This window comes from Artemia franciscana, chromosome 3, assembly GCF_032884065.1.
Source record: "Artemia franciscana chromosome 3, ASM3288406v1, whole genome shotgun sequence".
In the NCBI taxonomy this organism is placed as follows: Eukaryota; Metazoa; Arthropoda; class Branchiopoda; order Anostraca; family Artemiidae; genus Artemia; species Artemia franciscana.
The window spans coordinates 13407340-13423114 of record NC_088865.1 but is presented as its reverse complement, the minus strand read 5'-3'; the positions used below and the strand labels follow the sequence as shown (position 1 = coordinate 13423114).

At 35.3% G+C, this 15775-nt stretch overlaps 1 protein-coding gene across 1 annotated transcript in view; it reads left to right on the top strand.

Annotated features, from left to right (window-relative positions):
- LOC136024902 (uncharacterized) overlaps positions 1 to 14163 on the top strand; it is a 148114-nt gene extending 133951 nt beyond the window's left edge. Inside the window, exons 16-17 of the mRNA XM_065700460.1 lie at positions 2189 to 2359; positions 12601 to 14163. Of these exons, the coding sequence (XP_065556532.1) occupies positions 2189 to 2359; positions 12601 to 14105 (1676 nt within the window). The 3' untranslated portion in view covers positions 14106 to 14163. The remainder of the gene's footprint in view (positions 1 to 2188; positions 2360 to 12600) is intronic.
- The last annotated feature ends 1612 nt before the right edge of the window (positions 14164 to 15775 follow it).

The following is a 15775-nucleotide window of genomic DNA, read 5'->3' as shown; positions in this document are numbered from 1 at the left end:
GCGTATTTTCGAACGCTTTTCGCAGGCTCATATCTTTTCCTCGAGCTGTATTTTCAATGCATCATAAGTCTTTTTCTCAGCAAATTCTACACTAGTTCAGTCATGAGATATGCCAAACTGAGGACGCCGAGTTTGAAGTAACTTCATGTTCGATAGGAGAAAATGACAAGCGGCATCACTTTCTACTGGAGACTTAAAAATGACCTAAACTGGTCTAACTTTATTTTCTTGCGGTTTTCCAAGCCTCACAGAAAAACTGCACTTAAAGGAGCAATCTCAAAATATTTCTTCATTTAGAACGGCCAAATCGGCGACATTTTGTTCTCTTCTTGTCCTCAAGTGCATAATTTCTGCAATACCAAAAACTATCAGATTTTTCTGTTTGTGAATAATATCTGACAAGTATTGAGAGCGTTTACTAGATGGCGCAGCACTTGCCTCTAGATTCGTTGTAATGTCAGGTTCCCTGAGATTTTGTAATTCTTGTTTAGCTGTTTCTACGACTATTTACTTGACATCATCCATAGAGCATTTGTTTTGAATTTCAATTTCAAGGTTCAAAATTCTTTGAATGATAGAATGCAGTTCCTTCTTTAATTCGAACTTGAATTCTTCTTTGAATTGGGCGAAAAAGCTGCTCATCTCAGTGCGCACAATTTCTCTCATCTCCCTTGCAGTAACAACTTCGTTGTTCGGCCTTTTCTGTTTGCAAATTAGACACCGCCAAGCTAAACCGACTCATCTTTGTGAAAATGCGATATTCTGGCTCGCCCATTTCTACACAGTCAATACAATGCCATTTTTCACTGCCAACACCCAAAAGTGCTGCCGAATCATCCATTAACCTTTTGTCGCAAGCTTCGCACGCATCTACCCCTTTTTTTTGAGGATTGCCGAACCCTTTTTGAACTCATTTTCAGAACGAGTAAACCACTATCTAATAACCGTAATCTTGCATCTTTGTCTGAAATAAATTTGGACTGCAGAGGTTGGTCTGGTCTAATAGATGTTCAAGGGTTTCAAAAAATATTCAATTTAGTGTATTCTGTGTACTGAAGCCAGGCTTAGTCACTTAGAACACAAGAGTCACTAGTAAACAAGAAATTTTTAACCGGGAAGTTTGCCATGTGCGGCTTTCAGTGTTGCCAAGTGCATTTTATTTGCACCCGAGCGCCATCACATTTGATGGTGCCACGGCCCTGATTTTTCGTGGAGTCTCTGTGACGGGCCTTGGACTTTAGAAGCTCTTTCCTTGCCTGTATTTGTCCTAAAGGGTTCAGCTGCAACCAGTATGGCTACCTCTGTAACATCCCGTTCTCTCCGTTTCTATAAAAAGCTTCAACGGGTAATTTTCGACGGGGAGGTGCAAAGTTGTGAACAGTAACGATCAAGGTTTATAAATGGTCCTTTTAATTGAAAAACAAAATTAATGCTTGGCTTTTCCAAGATGTTCCTGAATCAACGTTTAACGGTGGTTGTTGTGAATTTGGGAATTTATTTAAAAACTTTTATTCTGATAATTGATATCAAAGGTTCTCTTTTTACTAGAAAGAATTTGATTTGTAAACTTAATACTTGCGTTAATGAAAATCTTTTGAAGCAGTTCTGTTTTTGCGGATCCTCAAAATACTGGACGTTGTAGCAGTTTTTGAATTTTTTAACTTTCTTCATATATTTGAATTACTTGTAACTTTTAGCATTTGATTTAATTTTAGTCTTAAATTAATTAGTTCAGTTTTAATCTATTTTAAGTTTATTTTTTAATTGGCTTAATTGTTGTTTACAATAGCCGGCATTGCTGTTTTTTTAAACAGTTATTTGTATAAGCTAAATTGTGTTTGCTGAAACTACTATTCCCTGCAAAAATTGATTTTTGGGATTTGGAGGCTGGTGGCTGGGGTTTTATTTAGTTCATGTTTTTGGTTGTTGTTTTTTTCTCTCTGTTTCTTCCTGGCCATGTAGCCTTACTTTGCATACTATGCCAAAGCTGTTATTGTAAATTTTATTGTTAAATAAAAAAAAACTCAGGTTTATAATGTTCGTTTTGAATACCTTATTGAAGCCAGCTAGATGATGCATGAAGCTAGTAATATAGAGTGTACGAAGCTTAAGTATGTCCCGTTTAAGTTAGTAATGAACAATCAGCAAGATATAGCTGGTCCTCACCTAGTTCTGCCCACTTTTTCAGGTTATGAGGAAGAAAATGGAATAACTGATGTCATTTTTGAAGGTGACGACCATGATAAGGTATACTATGCTGGTGATGATCTTGAGGTCTTCTCAACGGATAACGAATCCGTTTTGGCATTTTCTGGCTCCCACTGTCAAAAGGATGAAACAACTAATGTGTCAAGAGAGGGCGAGTCTTTGATATTTTACTTCTACATCGCTTTTTTTGATTGGGCATAGCCTTTTAGGAAGGCATACTTGTAGGAAAAGGCCTTGTTTAGGTAGTTTAATAACATAGTGTAAGCTGATTGAATTAATACCACCATGAAGTAATTTATGTAAGTGTATAGCATTTATTTTATTCTTTAATGGTTGACGTGGCAAGAGAGGTCCTCAGCTCTTTACATTAGATTAAAAAAAAAAAGCCAAAGAAAATAATACAACAGAAAAACAAACAAGGTTATAAAGTTGACCCAAGTTTAGACAAAACCCATGGTTGAACTTGAATAAACTTTGTGTTTTAAAACAAGTGAAATTATTGTATGAAAACGTCACAATTGTTGCGACGGATTTAAATTTGTTGTATGATTCAGCTAGCCCATGAAACGATTAAGCAGAATTTCAATACCAAGTCAGACCATTTCCTCTTTAAATATTTATCTATTTCATTTGCTGTTGAAAATAGGCTTGCCTTTAGGACAGTTTGAAGTGCAAATAAAATTATCTTAATGATAATCTATATGCAAGAAAAAAGATACATCTATCTGATAGTATGGGGCAGGGATGCCAACAGTTATAGGTAAACTCTTTGAAGCATACTAAAACCACGAAATTAGTCTGATTTGTTATCATGGTTATAATCAGGTTAGTTTTGAGAAGGTCTTGATCGTCAAAATGCACATACAGCTTCATTATTTACTCCATTTTGTGGTTTCAAGATGTTTTTTTAAGGAGCAGGGTGAACGCTTCTATTTTTACGCTTTGCTGCCATTTTTGCCAGGGTGCACTAATCCGTGTTAGACCCGGTAGTCTGAAAATCAACGGTATTCCTGTTTGTCGTTACAAACTGGGCTCAGTCATGAGCACTGCTGTTTTCAGTAACGCCATTCGAGTTGGGGCACTTCACATCCCACGTTCTGTTATTGAGCCTAACCTTGACTCTTTTGCCAATGAAATTCTCCTTACGTCTGACGACCTTCAGCCGTTAGAATTTGTTGTGGATATTGTTCATGCTACGTTTGATGAAGTTTGACTCTCAGTGAGCCATTTGAAAAGAGAATTTCTTGTATTTTGAGCCCTAAAATGTAACCATTTTTGTCGGTGCCACTGTAATTCCTTCTTCCGTTTTGCGAAGGTATTATGGTGTCTCGTTTGATGCATCTATTAAAGGTGCAAGAAAACTCGCTATGAGTGATCCGAAGGGACAAGTCGATAAAAAACCTATTCACTATTGGCGCTAAGGTTCAAGTCTACAAAAAAAAACTTGGATCAAGCTTACAAATTATATCTTTGCACCCTGTGCTTTTTTACTGACTCCATTCTTGAGAGGTAACGCCAATAAATCTGTTGTGTTTTCTTTCGATTTTGTAAATGTTTGTGAAGATTCAAATATGTATACGTGTATTCAAAAATCAGTGGCTGTATGCTCAAAAAAAAGAAAAAAATATCTATATAAAAATTGAACAAATCAAACAGCAGCAGTCAACACTTTGAGATCATAACTTTGTGCCTCTAAAACATTCTATGTAAAACCTTCCACTGCAATATTTAGCTCCCTAGAAGTGGTATCTAAGATACCTGGAAGCCGTGGTTCATCTTCCCCAAGAAACTTCCTGAAATTTTCCAAACTTCGGCAATTACTAATAAAATGTTCCACGTCATCTCCATACTCCCTACCAAGGGGGCAAGTATACCTACCTCCTAGGTGATTTTCATCATAAGAATCCCAGTGACTCGTACGCAATGGCACACATTTTGCTTGCACTTGCAACCAACGCTTTGCCCTCTACGGTAGGTTTAGTAAAATTCCTCTTCATACACTATTTTAATCTGTTGATAAAATCTTAATGTGTACGAATTCTCAGCACCAGTAAGCCAAAGCTGAATCTTCAGGCTCTTAAGGGGTGAATCCAACATATTCAGCAAATTATCAGGTTTACAATGGGGAACCTGGCCTTAATTATGCGCCCATGAGAAGCTAGCTTTATCCAGCAGGGCTTTAACTTGTTTTAGCCTTGTTGCCTTTTTAGGTGATTTCAGTATCTTATCGTAAGCCGCCTTCGCTAAACTGTTATCTGGCCATTGTAATATTTGTAACCAAGATTTGATCATCTGTAAAATCCTCTTACGAAGCAAATTCGGTAAACCCAGGTCACCTGTAAGGACCAAACTACTAAAACTGTAGTTCAAGTCTGCTAGTTTTTTTTAATATATCAACTGCAAGAACTCCAATCACTATAGTGGTCCCCTACAATTCGCAACTATAATGGGCAACTGGTAGGATTTTATTCATGAAGAGGCACTTTTGCATTTTCATATTCCTAATTCCTATTATGTATATTTGCTGGAGTAGAGTAGACGTGGGTTTCTTCCCACGAGAAATCCTCAGCTTAATGTATTCTATCCAGTTCCCATTTGCTGGGAGCACGTATCACAAATTCTTGTATCTGGGGGCTATGTTTATCGACTCACCTTTATATGTAAATTAATTATCATGCAATTTCATTATTGTGTTAATAAATAATATTATTAATCATAAGTAAACTAAAACCATGTAATGCGTTGCGTCTTCCACTATGAAAAATGATAGTCTCAGTCTTGGATGCGTTAGCTTTAATTTCTTTGATTCTAAGTAAGCCTCAACTAAATTCAGGGTAGTTTGAAGCTCCTCGGCTGAATTGGCTACTAAAGCCGTGGCATCAACGAACAGTAAACAAGAAAATAGAGTATTCGCTAGTGAGACGGCCAGAGTCCATCCTTGTCTCAAGGTGCTTTGCCAAATCATTAATGTATAAATTGAAATGCTTCAGTGACAGCGTGTCTCCTTGATGGACTCCTTTGAAGGTTTTAATGGCCTTGACACACCTTGTTTAGCACTGAACTACAGATAAAATAATCTTATACATACTAGTTAATATTTAATAAAGGGCCTATGTGGCCCTATCTGAACTATGTAACAAAATAAAATAGGTCTATAAATGGTATCAACTGCTTTCTCAATGTCGAGGAAAGCGCCATAAAGCTTATCCATTCCTCTGCAATATTTTTCCACGAAAGCTTGAAATATAAAAACTCGTTCAGTTTTTTAAGACCCCTTTCGACATCCACCTTGAGTCTCGCTTATAATGTTACCCCTCTCTACCCAGCACCGTAATCTAGCCACCAAAGCCTTTTCCAAAAATTTGCTAATAATTGGCACCAGGCTTATTCGGTGATAATAACTATGCATCATGCGGTCACCCATTTTTAATATCGGCTTTTAATCCGACATATTCCTTGCTGATGATGTAGTAGAGGGCACTCCATCAGTACCTGGAGAAGATCCTCCACAGTGACTCTTAATACTTTTCTTTAATTCTTTATCTGATATCTTCTGTATGAGCTGGTAAGAATTCTCTGAGAGAGGGAATTTACTAATAACTGAATCAATTGACTTAGTATGCACTTGCGGGTAAATGGTTGGGGTAGCTAAGTCCTTTTGACCCTCCAGGTTTTCGAAATGTGTCGGCCGGGAATACGTAGACTGGTCTACGTTGCGCATGCAAGCATTTCCAGAATTATTTCATACTGGTTGATTTGTAGGTTTGAAAACAATTTTCTTGTTCTTTAATTTTGTATAAAAGTTTCTTCCTTTTTATAAAAGCATTGCATTGCTTTCTAGCTGATCTAAATGCTAATAGGGCTTTGTGTGGTTCCTCTGAATGAGTACCCTTCTTTCCCTTTTTCAATAAACTAAATAAGCCCAACTTTCTGAGTTTATACTCATCATCAGAAGGACCAATTTTCGGCGGTGTTTTTTTTTTTTTTTTTTTTTCAGGACCCGGCCTACTTCTTCTTGGAGAAATTGTATCAGTGAGAGAATTGTGACAGTCCAAAGAACTGTCACTTAAATCCTTTAATGTAGCCAAAATCTTTTTCGAACCAAATCGAGCCTCAAGTGTCTTAGTTCTTAAGCGTCCTCAGTCCAAACTTTTTTGTCCTTAGGGCTTGACTTTTGCAGCTGACATGGAGAAAGGTAAAATTAGCTACTCTTCTAATTTGGAGAGAACGTTTATTGGAAAATAATGTTAACCCAGCACGTAGAGAACCTCAAAATTGAAAACACCAGAAGCAAACTCCACGTATACCAAAGCAACATCAATGACACTAGAGTTTGACCCTGAGAAGCAGGTTTACTCACCTTTACCTCCGTCCTTACTAAATCTTCCCTTATAAATTTCTAATCCATTAAATTCACCGTATGCTAATAACTTTCTCCCCCAGTTAAATATTTGCTTAGACAAGTCGTCAATGCTCCTTGACATCCCGAAGACCTTTGGTAGGATTGTTGCGTTCTCATTTAAAAAAAACTCATTTTTTAGCTGAAATAGTTTGAAAGTATGCGTATTAAAATCACTTAATGCAACCAAACGGTCCCCAGGAAAGTTCTGTGGTATAAATTGCGGTTCTTCATTCAACATAATCCGCGTATCTTTGGAGGAATATGAACTATTTTGTGGCGCAAGATATACAGAACCATCTCTAAAAAAGGAATTTTCACACTTAAATCTACCCCACACTATGTTCTCTGATTGGCTGGCAAGTCTTACTGCAGCAGAAAAAGACGTCTAACTAAAAAATAATAATCATACCACTATAATTCTGGTTGCCCTTGGAGGTTTTTTATTCACTGCAAACAAAAAATTTTCTATTCAATGCAAATCAATGTATATTGCACTTTAAAACCTTGAATATTCCAGCACCCAATTCTAAGCACACGGTTGACAGAAGGGGGTACATGACCACACTGATTCTAGTCCTCATCACTCATATTCTCTGGGGACTCTCTGCCCCTACCTTTTGAAGATGAATTCAAAGCAGTTTAAGAGGCTCTTTAATTTCACCACACCTCTCAGCAGTGCTGTTCTTGCTTACTCTGTGAATTCCTGTCTTGACAGCATCTTTGGGACTAATGGTCCTTTCTAATCGTCTCTTTGATTTTCTGCGGGTATCCATTTTGCGAGTTTAAAAAAGACAAGCCCTGTTTTTGCTGGTGCTGGCTCTAAAGTTCATACTTCGAGAATTGAACTCCTGGAATTGGGAGTTAGCTTAATGGATCTGTGAAATAAGGCAAAGTACTAGCCTTAGCAGCCCTCAAAGCTATCTTCTCGGTAACTAGGTCATAATAAAATGTTTGACCTTCAATCAAGAGGCTTGTCCCTCTTAGCCTGGCTTCTTGTTCACATAACAAAGCCTCATTCAGCTACGGTTTGACTTCTTGACCTGACTTCAGCTCTAAATATGTATAGTCCGGATCTGCAGAAATGATCAGGTCCTCTAATGTTTCTGAGGACCCGACCATACGCAGGACTCTGACGAAGTTACCTATTGTTACATTTTTCCAAGATAGGGCATCCCATCCCGGGTTCAATTGTCCTGGGGTGAAAAACGTCTTTAACGTCACGTCTGGTCAGACTGACTTTGAGAAAATAGCGCTTTATTGTCACCATAACCTCTTCAACGAGACTTCTTGGACGTGGGCTAGTTAATTTCAAAGGGTAAATGATCAAATTTTGCTGATTAATCTCTTTCTCAAGTCATTCAAACCTTTTCTTTACTTTATCTAGTTGGTTTCCAAGTTGGTCGAAATCAGATCATACTGCTTCATTGCGACTGTATGTTACGAATTTGGTGGGATCCCGGTTGATTCCACCATTTCCTATTTGTCCTTAAACTCTTCCCAAAAATATTTTGTTGAGAATAAATCACAAAAAACGAAGACTTGATAGCTAGGGTCGCAATTGAAACCCCTACTTTCTTTTCACACAGAAAGATGTATGTTGTTTTTTTAAATTTTTTAAAAGACAAGAGAGTTTTTGATCCGATTTTGTGATCGATTTGGTTCAATTGTGGATTTCTCTGTGATTAGTGTAAGACAAAGTTAATGTAATTTCTGTTATTTTAACAAGTAATATAACGGTTTTCTTCATTTTCATCTTTGTTGAGATAATCGTCGTAATTCCTTATATATTTTTTTTCTTTTGGAAAATGTGTTTTTCTCCTTTTCTTTGATGTACTCCTAGAGTTAATTTTTTCTTGTAGGCACTAATAGATAAAACAGCAAAAAATTTCGATGCCTCTTTTTATGCTTCGTAAGGGTCCATGACAAGACTACAACACAAGTTTAAAACCTTTTTTACTATAAGTCTGTGTTTTATGAAAATAGTGCTTTTACACTCAGTATTTTTATTTTTATTTATTTTTTTGTAGTTCCTTGAACGTTCTTGAAATTTAATCATAATTTATTATACTTCTTTAGTTACTATTAAATTTACAGAAAGAGGCATCATGACGTAGGTCGCAGCTCTCCAAATCCAATGAAGCATAAATACCTTCTGCTTATTATTAATTTAAAAAACTAATAAACTAAAAAAAACTATTAATAATTTAAAAGAAGAACAGGAATGAAAGTTTTCCACAAAACAAGTTCTACGATAGAAAGTAAAGAGCGCCATTAAGCCAAAAATGAGCAGAAATAAAGTCAAATGGCTTTGATGCGTAAAACAAACACAAATCACCATAAATAAGTACATGAAACTCAAAACGAATAGAAATTATAATAAATAGCCGAGTAAAACTCAAAACCAGCAAAAATTAACAGTAAGGCCGACCATTCCCATGCCTTTGCAAGACCACAACATAATTTGCACTTTACTGAAAGAAAAAAAAAACTTGCGGATTTTCGTACCGTGGATTTTCAGTTACATGTGTTATACATATACTGATATTTATTTCTTATTGTTTTAATATATTTTTTATTTATTAAAGAAAAAAGTGAGAACATTTAAGATGTATTTTGTACTCAGTAAAGTACATATTATGTTCTGGTCTTGCGATGGTATAGGGATGCTTGGCCCTGCTCATGTTGATTATTGCCCATTTTGAGTTTGATTCGGTTATAGGTGGAATTTCTGTCCGTTTTGAGTTTCATTTATTTATTGATGGTGATTTGTAATAGTTTTACGCTTGGAAAACTATTTGTCTTCATTACTGATCATTTTCGGTTTAATGGAGCTCTTTAATTGTCTTTATAAAACTTGTTTTGTGGGAAAAGTTTTCTAAATTAATTTCTGTTCTTTTTTTATTGACTTGGTCTTTTTTCATAGAAAATTTTTTATATCTTTTCATTTTTTTTTGTGTAAGAATCTGTAGTTTTGCTTGCTATGTGTGCATTGGAGAAGCTTTTTAATAATTTTTTATTCTGGACACAAATAGTATTGTTCAGTTTAATTTAATACCTCCTCGAATTTACCTGAGACACGAAAGTTTATATCATCCCCAAAAAATCATATGTATGCTCTTTAACAACCTGGATAAACTTACACTCTTTGATCTGTTAAAATTATAAGAGCTAAAGTAGCAATAGTAGTAGCTGCCAAAGTCTTAACTTAGTACCCGCTGTCGATCTTGATATATTGCTGAGGCATCTCATTGGCAACCATAGACACAGTGCCTTTCATTTAGTTTTAAAATAACATTTAGTTTTAAAGAATAATGGGCCAATTGCATAATTCTGGGGGTCGACATACCCAATATACCTAGTGACCTAGTTGTTGGACCGTTCTACTATGCTGAACAAAATGAGTGCTTCAAAATTTTTAATGGTTGCGTTTGGAAAATGAATGGGCTTGGGAAGAGGGCTGCTTACCCACCAAACTCTTTTTACTCTTAGAAAAGGCACTAGATCCTTTAATTTTGGATCGAACTTGCTCCTTTAAAAGTTTCAATGATTTTTTTCAGCTATTGTAGAGCGACGCTGTGTTTGATATTGCTTGTATGTCTTTATATAAACTTGCATGCATATAGTTCTTTTGTTTAATTGAAACTCCCTCTAAACATTCCCTAAAAGTTTCACCTTAATACCCTGAGTGTCTTTAGTTACAGTAACTATAGAGGAAGCATTTATAGTATACACATAGTGCCTTCTGGCTAGTTCAAAATCTGCCACAACTTACCCTTAAAGGTATAACTTAATGATGTAAGCTATTCATGAGATATTGATTTGTCACCTTTCTGAAAATCCACATGCTAATACTTTATTTTGATTTGATGTAACATGCGCCTAAATATTCCATAAAAGCTGCACCTCTCTACTCTTAGCTTGCGTGGTAGCAATAGTTGTAGTAGTGATATACGCATAGCACCCTTGGTTTCTTCTACATCCACTTCAACACACGCTGAAAGTTTTAACTTGATACCATCAACCCTCTCTGAAGCGTTTCTGATACGCCCTCTTGCCAACCTGTGTGGGCATAGTGTATTGCGGTGTATTTCCTTACCGTTTCAATATATCCCAAATGTTTTGCCCTAATATCCCCAGTTTTAATTGCAGCAGTAGTAGCAGTACCCCTAGTAGAGGTGGTAATAATAGAAGCAGTAGCATTAGTATGAGTAGAAACATTAGCATTAGGATGCAAATTTTTTCTTTTGGTTAGTCCAACATCCCCCACAACAAGCCATGTTAGTTTCAACTTCACCCGCCAAACTATTCCGAAGATATTTTTGTAACGCCCTTTTAACTACCTGCATACAAACGGCATGTTGTGATTCAGTTCAACTCCCCCCTCCCTCAAAATTCATACCCCTAGGCATGGTAGTAGTCCTGGTATTACCAGTAGTAGTATTAGTATAATTTTGGTAGTACTAGCAGCAGCAATAGTATTAACGTAATACCTTTTGATCTGTAGAACATCCCTCTCATCAAGTCCTGGAAGTTTCAACTGAATACAATTAGTTATTGCTATGACATTGCTGATATGTCCTTTCGATGACCTCTGTGTTCATATATTTCTTGAAGTTTTCATCTTAATGCTCTTAGCCTTAAAAGTAGTTGCAATAGAAGTGGTATTTGAAGTAGAAGTAGCAATGATAGTAGTAATTGTAGTCGCCTGAACATATTGATTTTTGGTCAAATGATCTTTCCCTTTAAGCATTCTCTCAAGTTCCAACTTAATACCCAAATCAGTTCTTTAGATTCGATATAATCAAATAAATGCTCTTTTGGTAATTTACTTGCACATAGCGTCTTCTTATTTAGTTCAAATTTCCCCACAATATTGCAAATGGAGTAGTATGGTACTAATAGTTGCGTTAGCAATGGTTGTCTGCAAATTCTGCCTTTTTGATCATGTCCCTTATTATTTCCTGAAAGTTCCAAAGTGATCCCTTAGTTACAAGCTTTTGACAGTCCATTTACATATAACATGTTTTGGTTTAGCTCAATACTCCCCTCAACATACTTTGAAAGGCTCACTTGAATGCTCTTCGTCTTTTTACAAATTAAAGTTCAAATATGCATATCTTTCTCAATAACATATACTATATGTAAACAATGAACGATTTGCCTAGCCCTTGCCCTGAGGAGTATGAGGAGGTTGACATCCTCAAAGGCATAATTTCAGGACCTTTCAACGACGTTGAACAAAATAGCTACCTCCAAATATGGATTGGATGTGTTTGGGGAAATGATTGGTCTTGGGGGGGGGCTGGTTTCCCTCTAATCACTTTTGACTATTAAAAACGGCATTAGAACTTGCGATTTCCAATCAAATAAGCGCCTTTTAAAGCTTCTGCAAAAACTCCTTTTATGCCAAGTGTCCTGTTCTACCCTCCCCCCCCAAAAAAAAAATACATTCTACCTACATCGGTCTCTACTTAGGCAGTGCTATTGCCTATGATGAGTTTGTGCGGTTAAAAATTTGAGCTATATTCCGTTATAAGATAAAGTTAATAAGCCAATAATTAACCCGGAACTGATGACGACTGGTTCTTGGGACGCCCCCCAAGATATACAGTGTTTTGCAGGAAAATAGTCCGATTTTGTTGAATGTAGGTGATTTTTTTCATAACGTTTGTATGAAAATGCATCGAAAAAAATAATCCTTGCTCCAGTAAACATTTTTTTGTTTGTCGATTTAGGTTTTTAAAAAAAAACAACAGATTATGCATCAGAAAAAAAACAAAGTAGCAGCTCTGTCTATCCCCAAATATTTACTTTGTGCTTGATTTGTTTGTGATTCTTCGTGATGCAGGTGTTTTGTTCCATAAATCCGCAGTCGTTTTTTTTCTAAATAAAATGTCTCATTTGTGTTGCAGTTTGTTTGTTTTTGTTGCAAAATGTGAAAGGGGAATTTAGAGTAAGAAGGGAAAAAAATTATTTTTTTCTTTTTTTAGCTTCTGTTTGCCAAACAATCGCTGCTGAAGATGCGGATGCAATGGCTGAAAATACATGCAGAGAAGCTGAATTACTAGGGCAATATGTCAGAAAAGATGATGAAATTGCAGAAAATAGAGGCAATTATGTATACAGTGAACGGGATATAACACTTGATGGTGGCGTAAATAGTTCCCGTTTAAGACTTCAAGACAAATCTATAAGTAAAGACATAATTTCAGAAGTTATTAATCAAAGCCCAAACAAGATAGTGGAAGCCAATAATGTTTCAAAAATCCTAGCTCAATCATCAGACCATTGCATTGTCAATGCTGACTCCACTGGAGATGTGATTGAAAGAAAGAAAAAGCAAAAGGGCCATATTTTTTATATGAACGAAAGCTCATGTAAAAATGAATTCATGGGCATTCCTCCTGACTTAACTGGGACCTTGAGTGAAAGTGATTTGGAACAGTCTGTTTGTCAAAATATCAGGAAAGGGATAGATGAAAATTTGAATCAGATGAACAAAAATCTAGAAAATAAAAATGAAAACAATAAAGATGCTGAATTTAGGGTAAAAAAAAAGAAAAAAAATATTCTCTTCGATATTTTTGAAAGTTCTGATGAAGTTGAATCGGAGTCCTCTATTTTTGACAAGACAAAAAAAGGAATAGAAAAAGATTTGCAAAATATGAATGTAAATCCAAGGGGGGGAAATGAAAAAGTTTCTTCTGTCTCATCATTTATGAAGCCCAATGAAAGTCTTAAAGCTAGGTATGGAAAGAAAAAACATGCGTTTTCATATATTTTAGAAAGCTCAGGTGACAGTAAGTTGGACTGTTCTGTTAGTGATCAAATTAATAAAAAGACAGAGGCAAAGTCAAGGAAGATAAACCATGAAATACTTTGCTGTTCAAAAGCTTACAGGTGTTGTAAAAAGTCTCGGCTGAATGGAAAAAAGAAGAAAAAAAACATATATTCATTTCTTTTTGAAAGCTCAAGTGAAAGTGAGTTAGAGCAATCTGCTAGTGAAAAGATCAAGAAAGGGACTGACATAAGTTTAAAAAAGGAAGAGAAGATTGTGACAAGAGAAAATAATAAGCCGTTTCCGGATTCCAAATGTGTGACGAACAATGAGGGGCTAGGAAATATTAGGAAAAAGAAAAAAAGAGACGTGTTCTCATTCATTTTAGAAAGCGTGAGTGACACTGAGTTGGAGCCCTCTGTTAATGAAAAGAATCAGGACAGGGATTTGAACAAGGCTGATTCACAGTTTGAAAGGGGGAATGAGAATTCAAGCTTTAGTGAAAAGTGCAACAAAAAAAGAAAAAAGAAACGCAATTTTTTTAGGTTTTTAGATGATATTGAATATGAAACTGAGAACGATCCGGTGAGAACAGCCATAGAACCGAGAATTGTTGGTAATAACAGAAAACCGAAATTAGCTGTTGAAGAAAATGCCAGAAAAAAATCGTATTTCTTTAAATTCTTAGAAGAGACAGCTCAACAAGAAGCTCTTTAAACTGAAGTTGGGATTCTCTTTAACGAAAAAAAAAATCTTCAAATAAAATGGAACGACGTATGACGAATACAGATGAATCCGGCACGAAATATGAAATCTTTCAACCATTGAAAAGAATAGAAACAAGCTGATCAAAGTTTCTTCTTCAAAAAAGAAGAAACTGATGATGAAGTTAAGAAATAGCAAAGATACTGGTCATTCAATTAGAAGAAAAAGAAAAGAGCCATTATTGGAATTATCTTGTAAGTGGCGACAGAAGTAGTGAAACTGATACTGAAAATGAAGGTGCCATTTCAAGATAAAGTAATTCAGATGATATTTATTATAAAAATAAATTATGTTTTTAAGTATTTAGCACCAGGTATTTATTGATTATAATGGAGGTATAGTACAGAATCAAGTTAAAAATATCGAACGAGGGCTTTCAACGGATGTGTCCTGTAGTAATAAAAATAAATGTAAATCTCAAGGGAGTTTAGAAAATAATGACAATGACCACTGTAAAATAATTGTTGAAGGCAAATCTGACAATGTCCTTAGTCCTGGGTCAAACCCAATTAAAATTAATTTGTTGATTTTTGTTGAAGAAATCCATCTAAACTAAGCATACCAAGAAGGTAATAGAAGAAACACCGTTGTTTCAAATTAATTTAATGAATTTTTCTCCTGAAGAAGTTTTGGAAAAAAAAACGGATTAACTACATGTTTATTCAACCATAAGTGAATAGGAATTGCAATGAATAATTAGGTCAAACTTCAAACGAACATAAGTTTTTATGAACAGGGGTAGGGTTAAGGATACCACCCTCAGTGTTAACACCGGACAGGAGTGGGGCTAACAGCTTTTGTGCCTTATAAAAACCAGAACATCGTTTGCACCTGCAAACTATAAAATTTAAGAAGGTCTTGACAACTATGCAAATTTTTTATACGAAAATGAACTTAGTAGCTCATTCAGTAACTTAACACTAAAAAGTTTTCATACTGAAAACAAGCCGGGAACCAATCTCTGATTTACCCTAATTTTAAAAAAATGTAACAGGATCCTACTGGTAAGGTTGGAAGAGAGTGTTACAACTTAGGCGTGTTATGGCTGCTACATCAGTGACCCTAACAGAATCTCATTTTATTTAGGTGTAAATTTATCATCCTTTAATTAACTAAAGCGTTTAGTTTTTTTTTTCTACAAAATTGTTTTTTTTTTTAATATAGTAAGTGCATAAACAAGCGTATATAAGTTTTGAAAACAAGTGTATGAAAATCATCTCCTTCCTCTGCTGATTCCCAGATTAGAAAATTTATTATATATGAAATTTTCATTTTAAAGTATTTCAGACAAAATCTTTTACATATTCTTGGAAAAGGGATCCTTAACGGAACCCACGAATTGTAGTTTCAAGCTTTTTTTCAATTAAATTCAACTTAACTGAAAATCCTAAAACGATGGTTGTGTCTCGTCTCTCTATAAATTTTATAGAAAAAATATATATAAATTTTATTGTTCATTTCCTATTTTAATCAATTTCTGGTAGAATAAAGCTTCTTTTTTATTTTATTTAAATTGTATTTGTGCCACATATGCATGATCACTGGATGGATTCTTTCACTTTATCTGATACTGAGTTTTGTGGCACTTTTTTTATAAATTAAAATTACTCTACCCCTTTGTC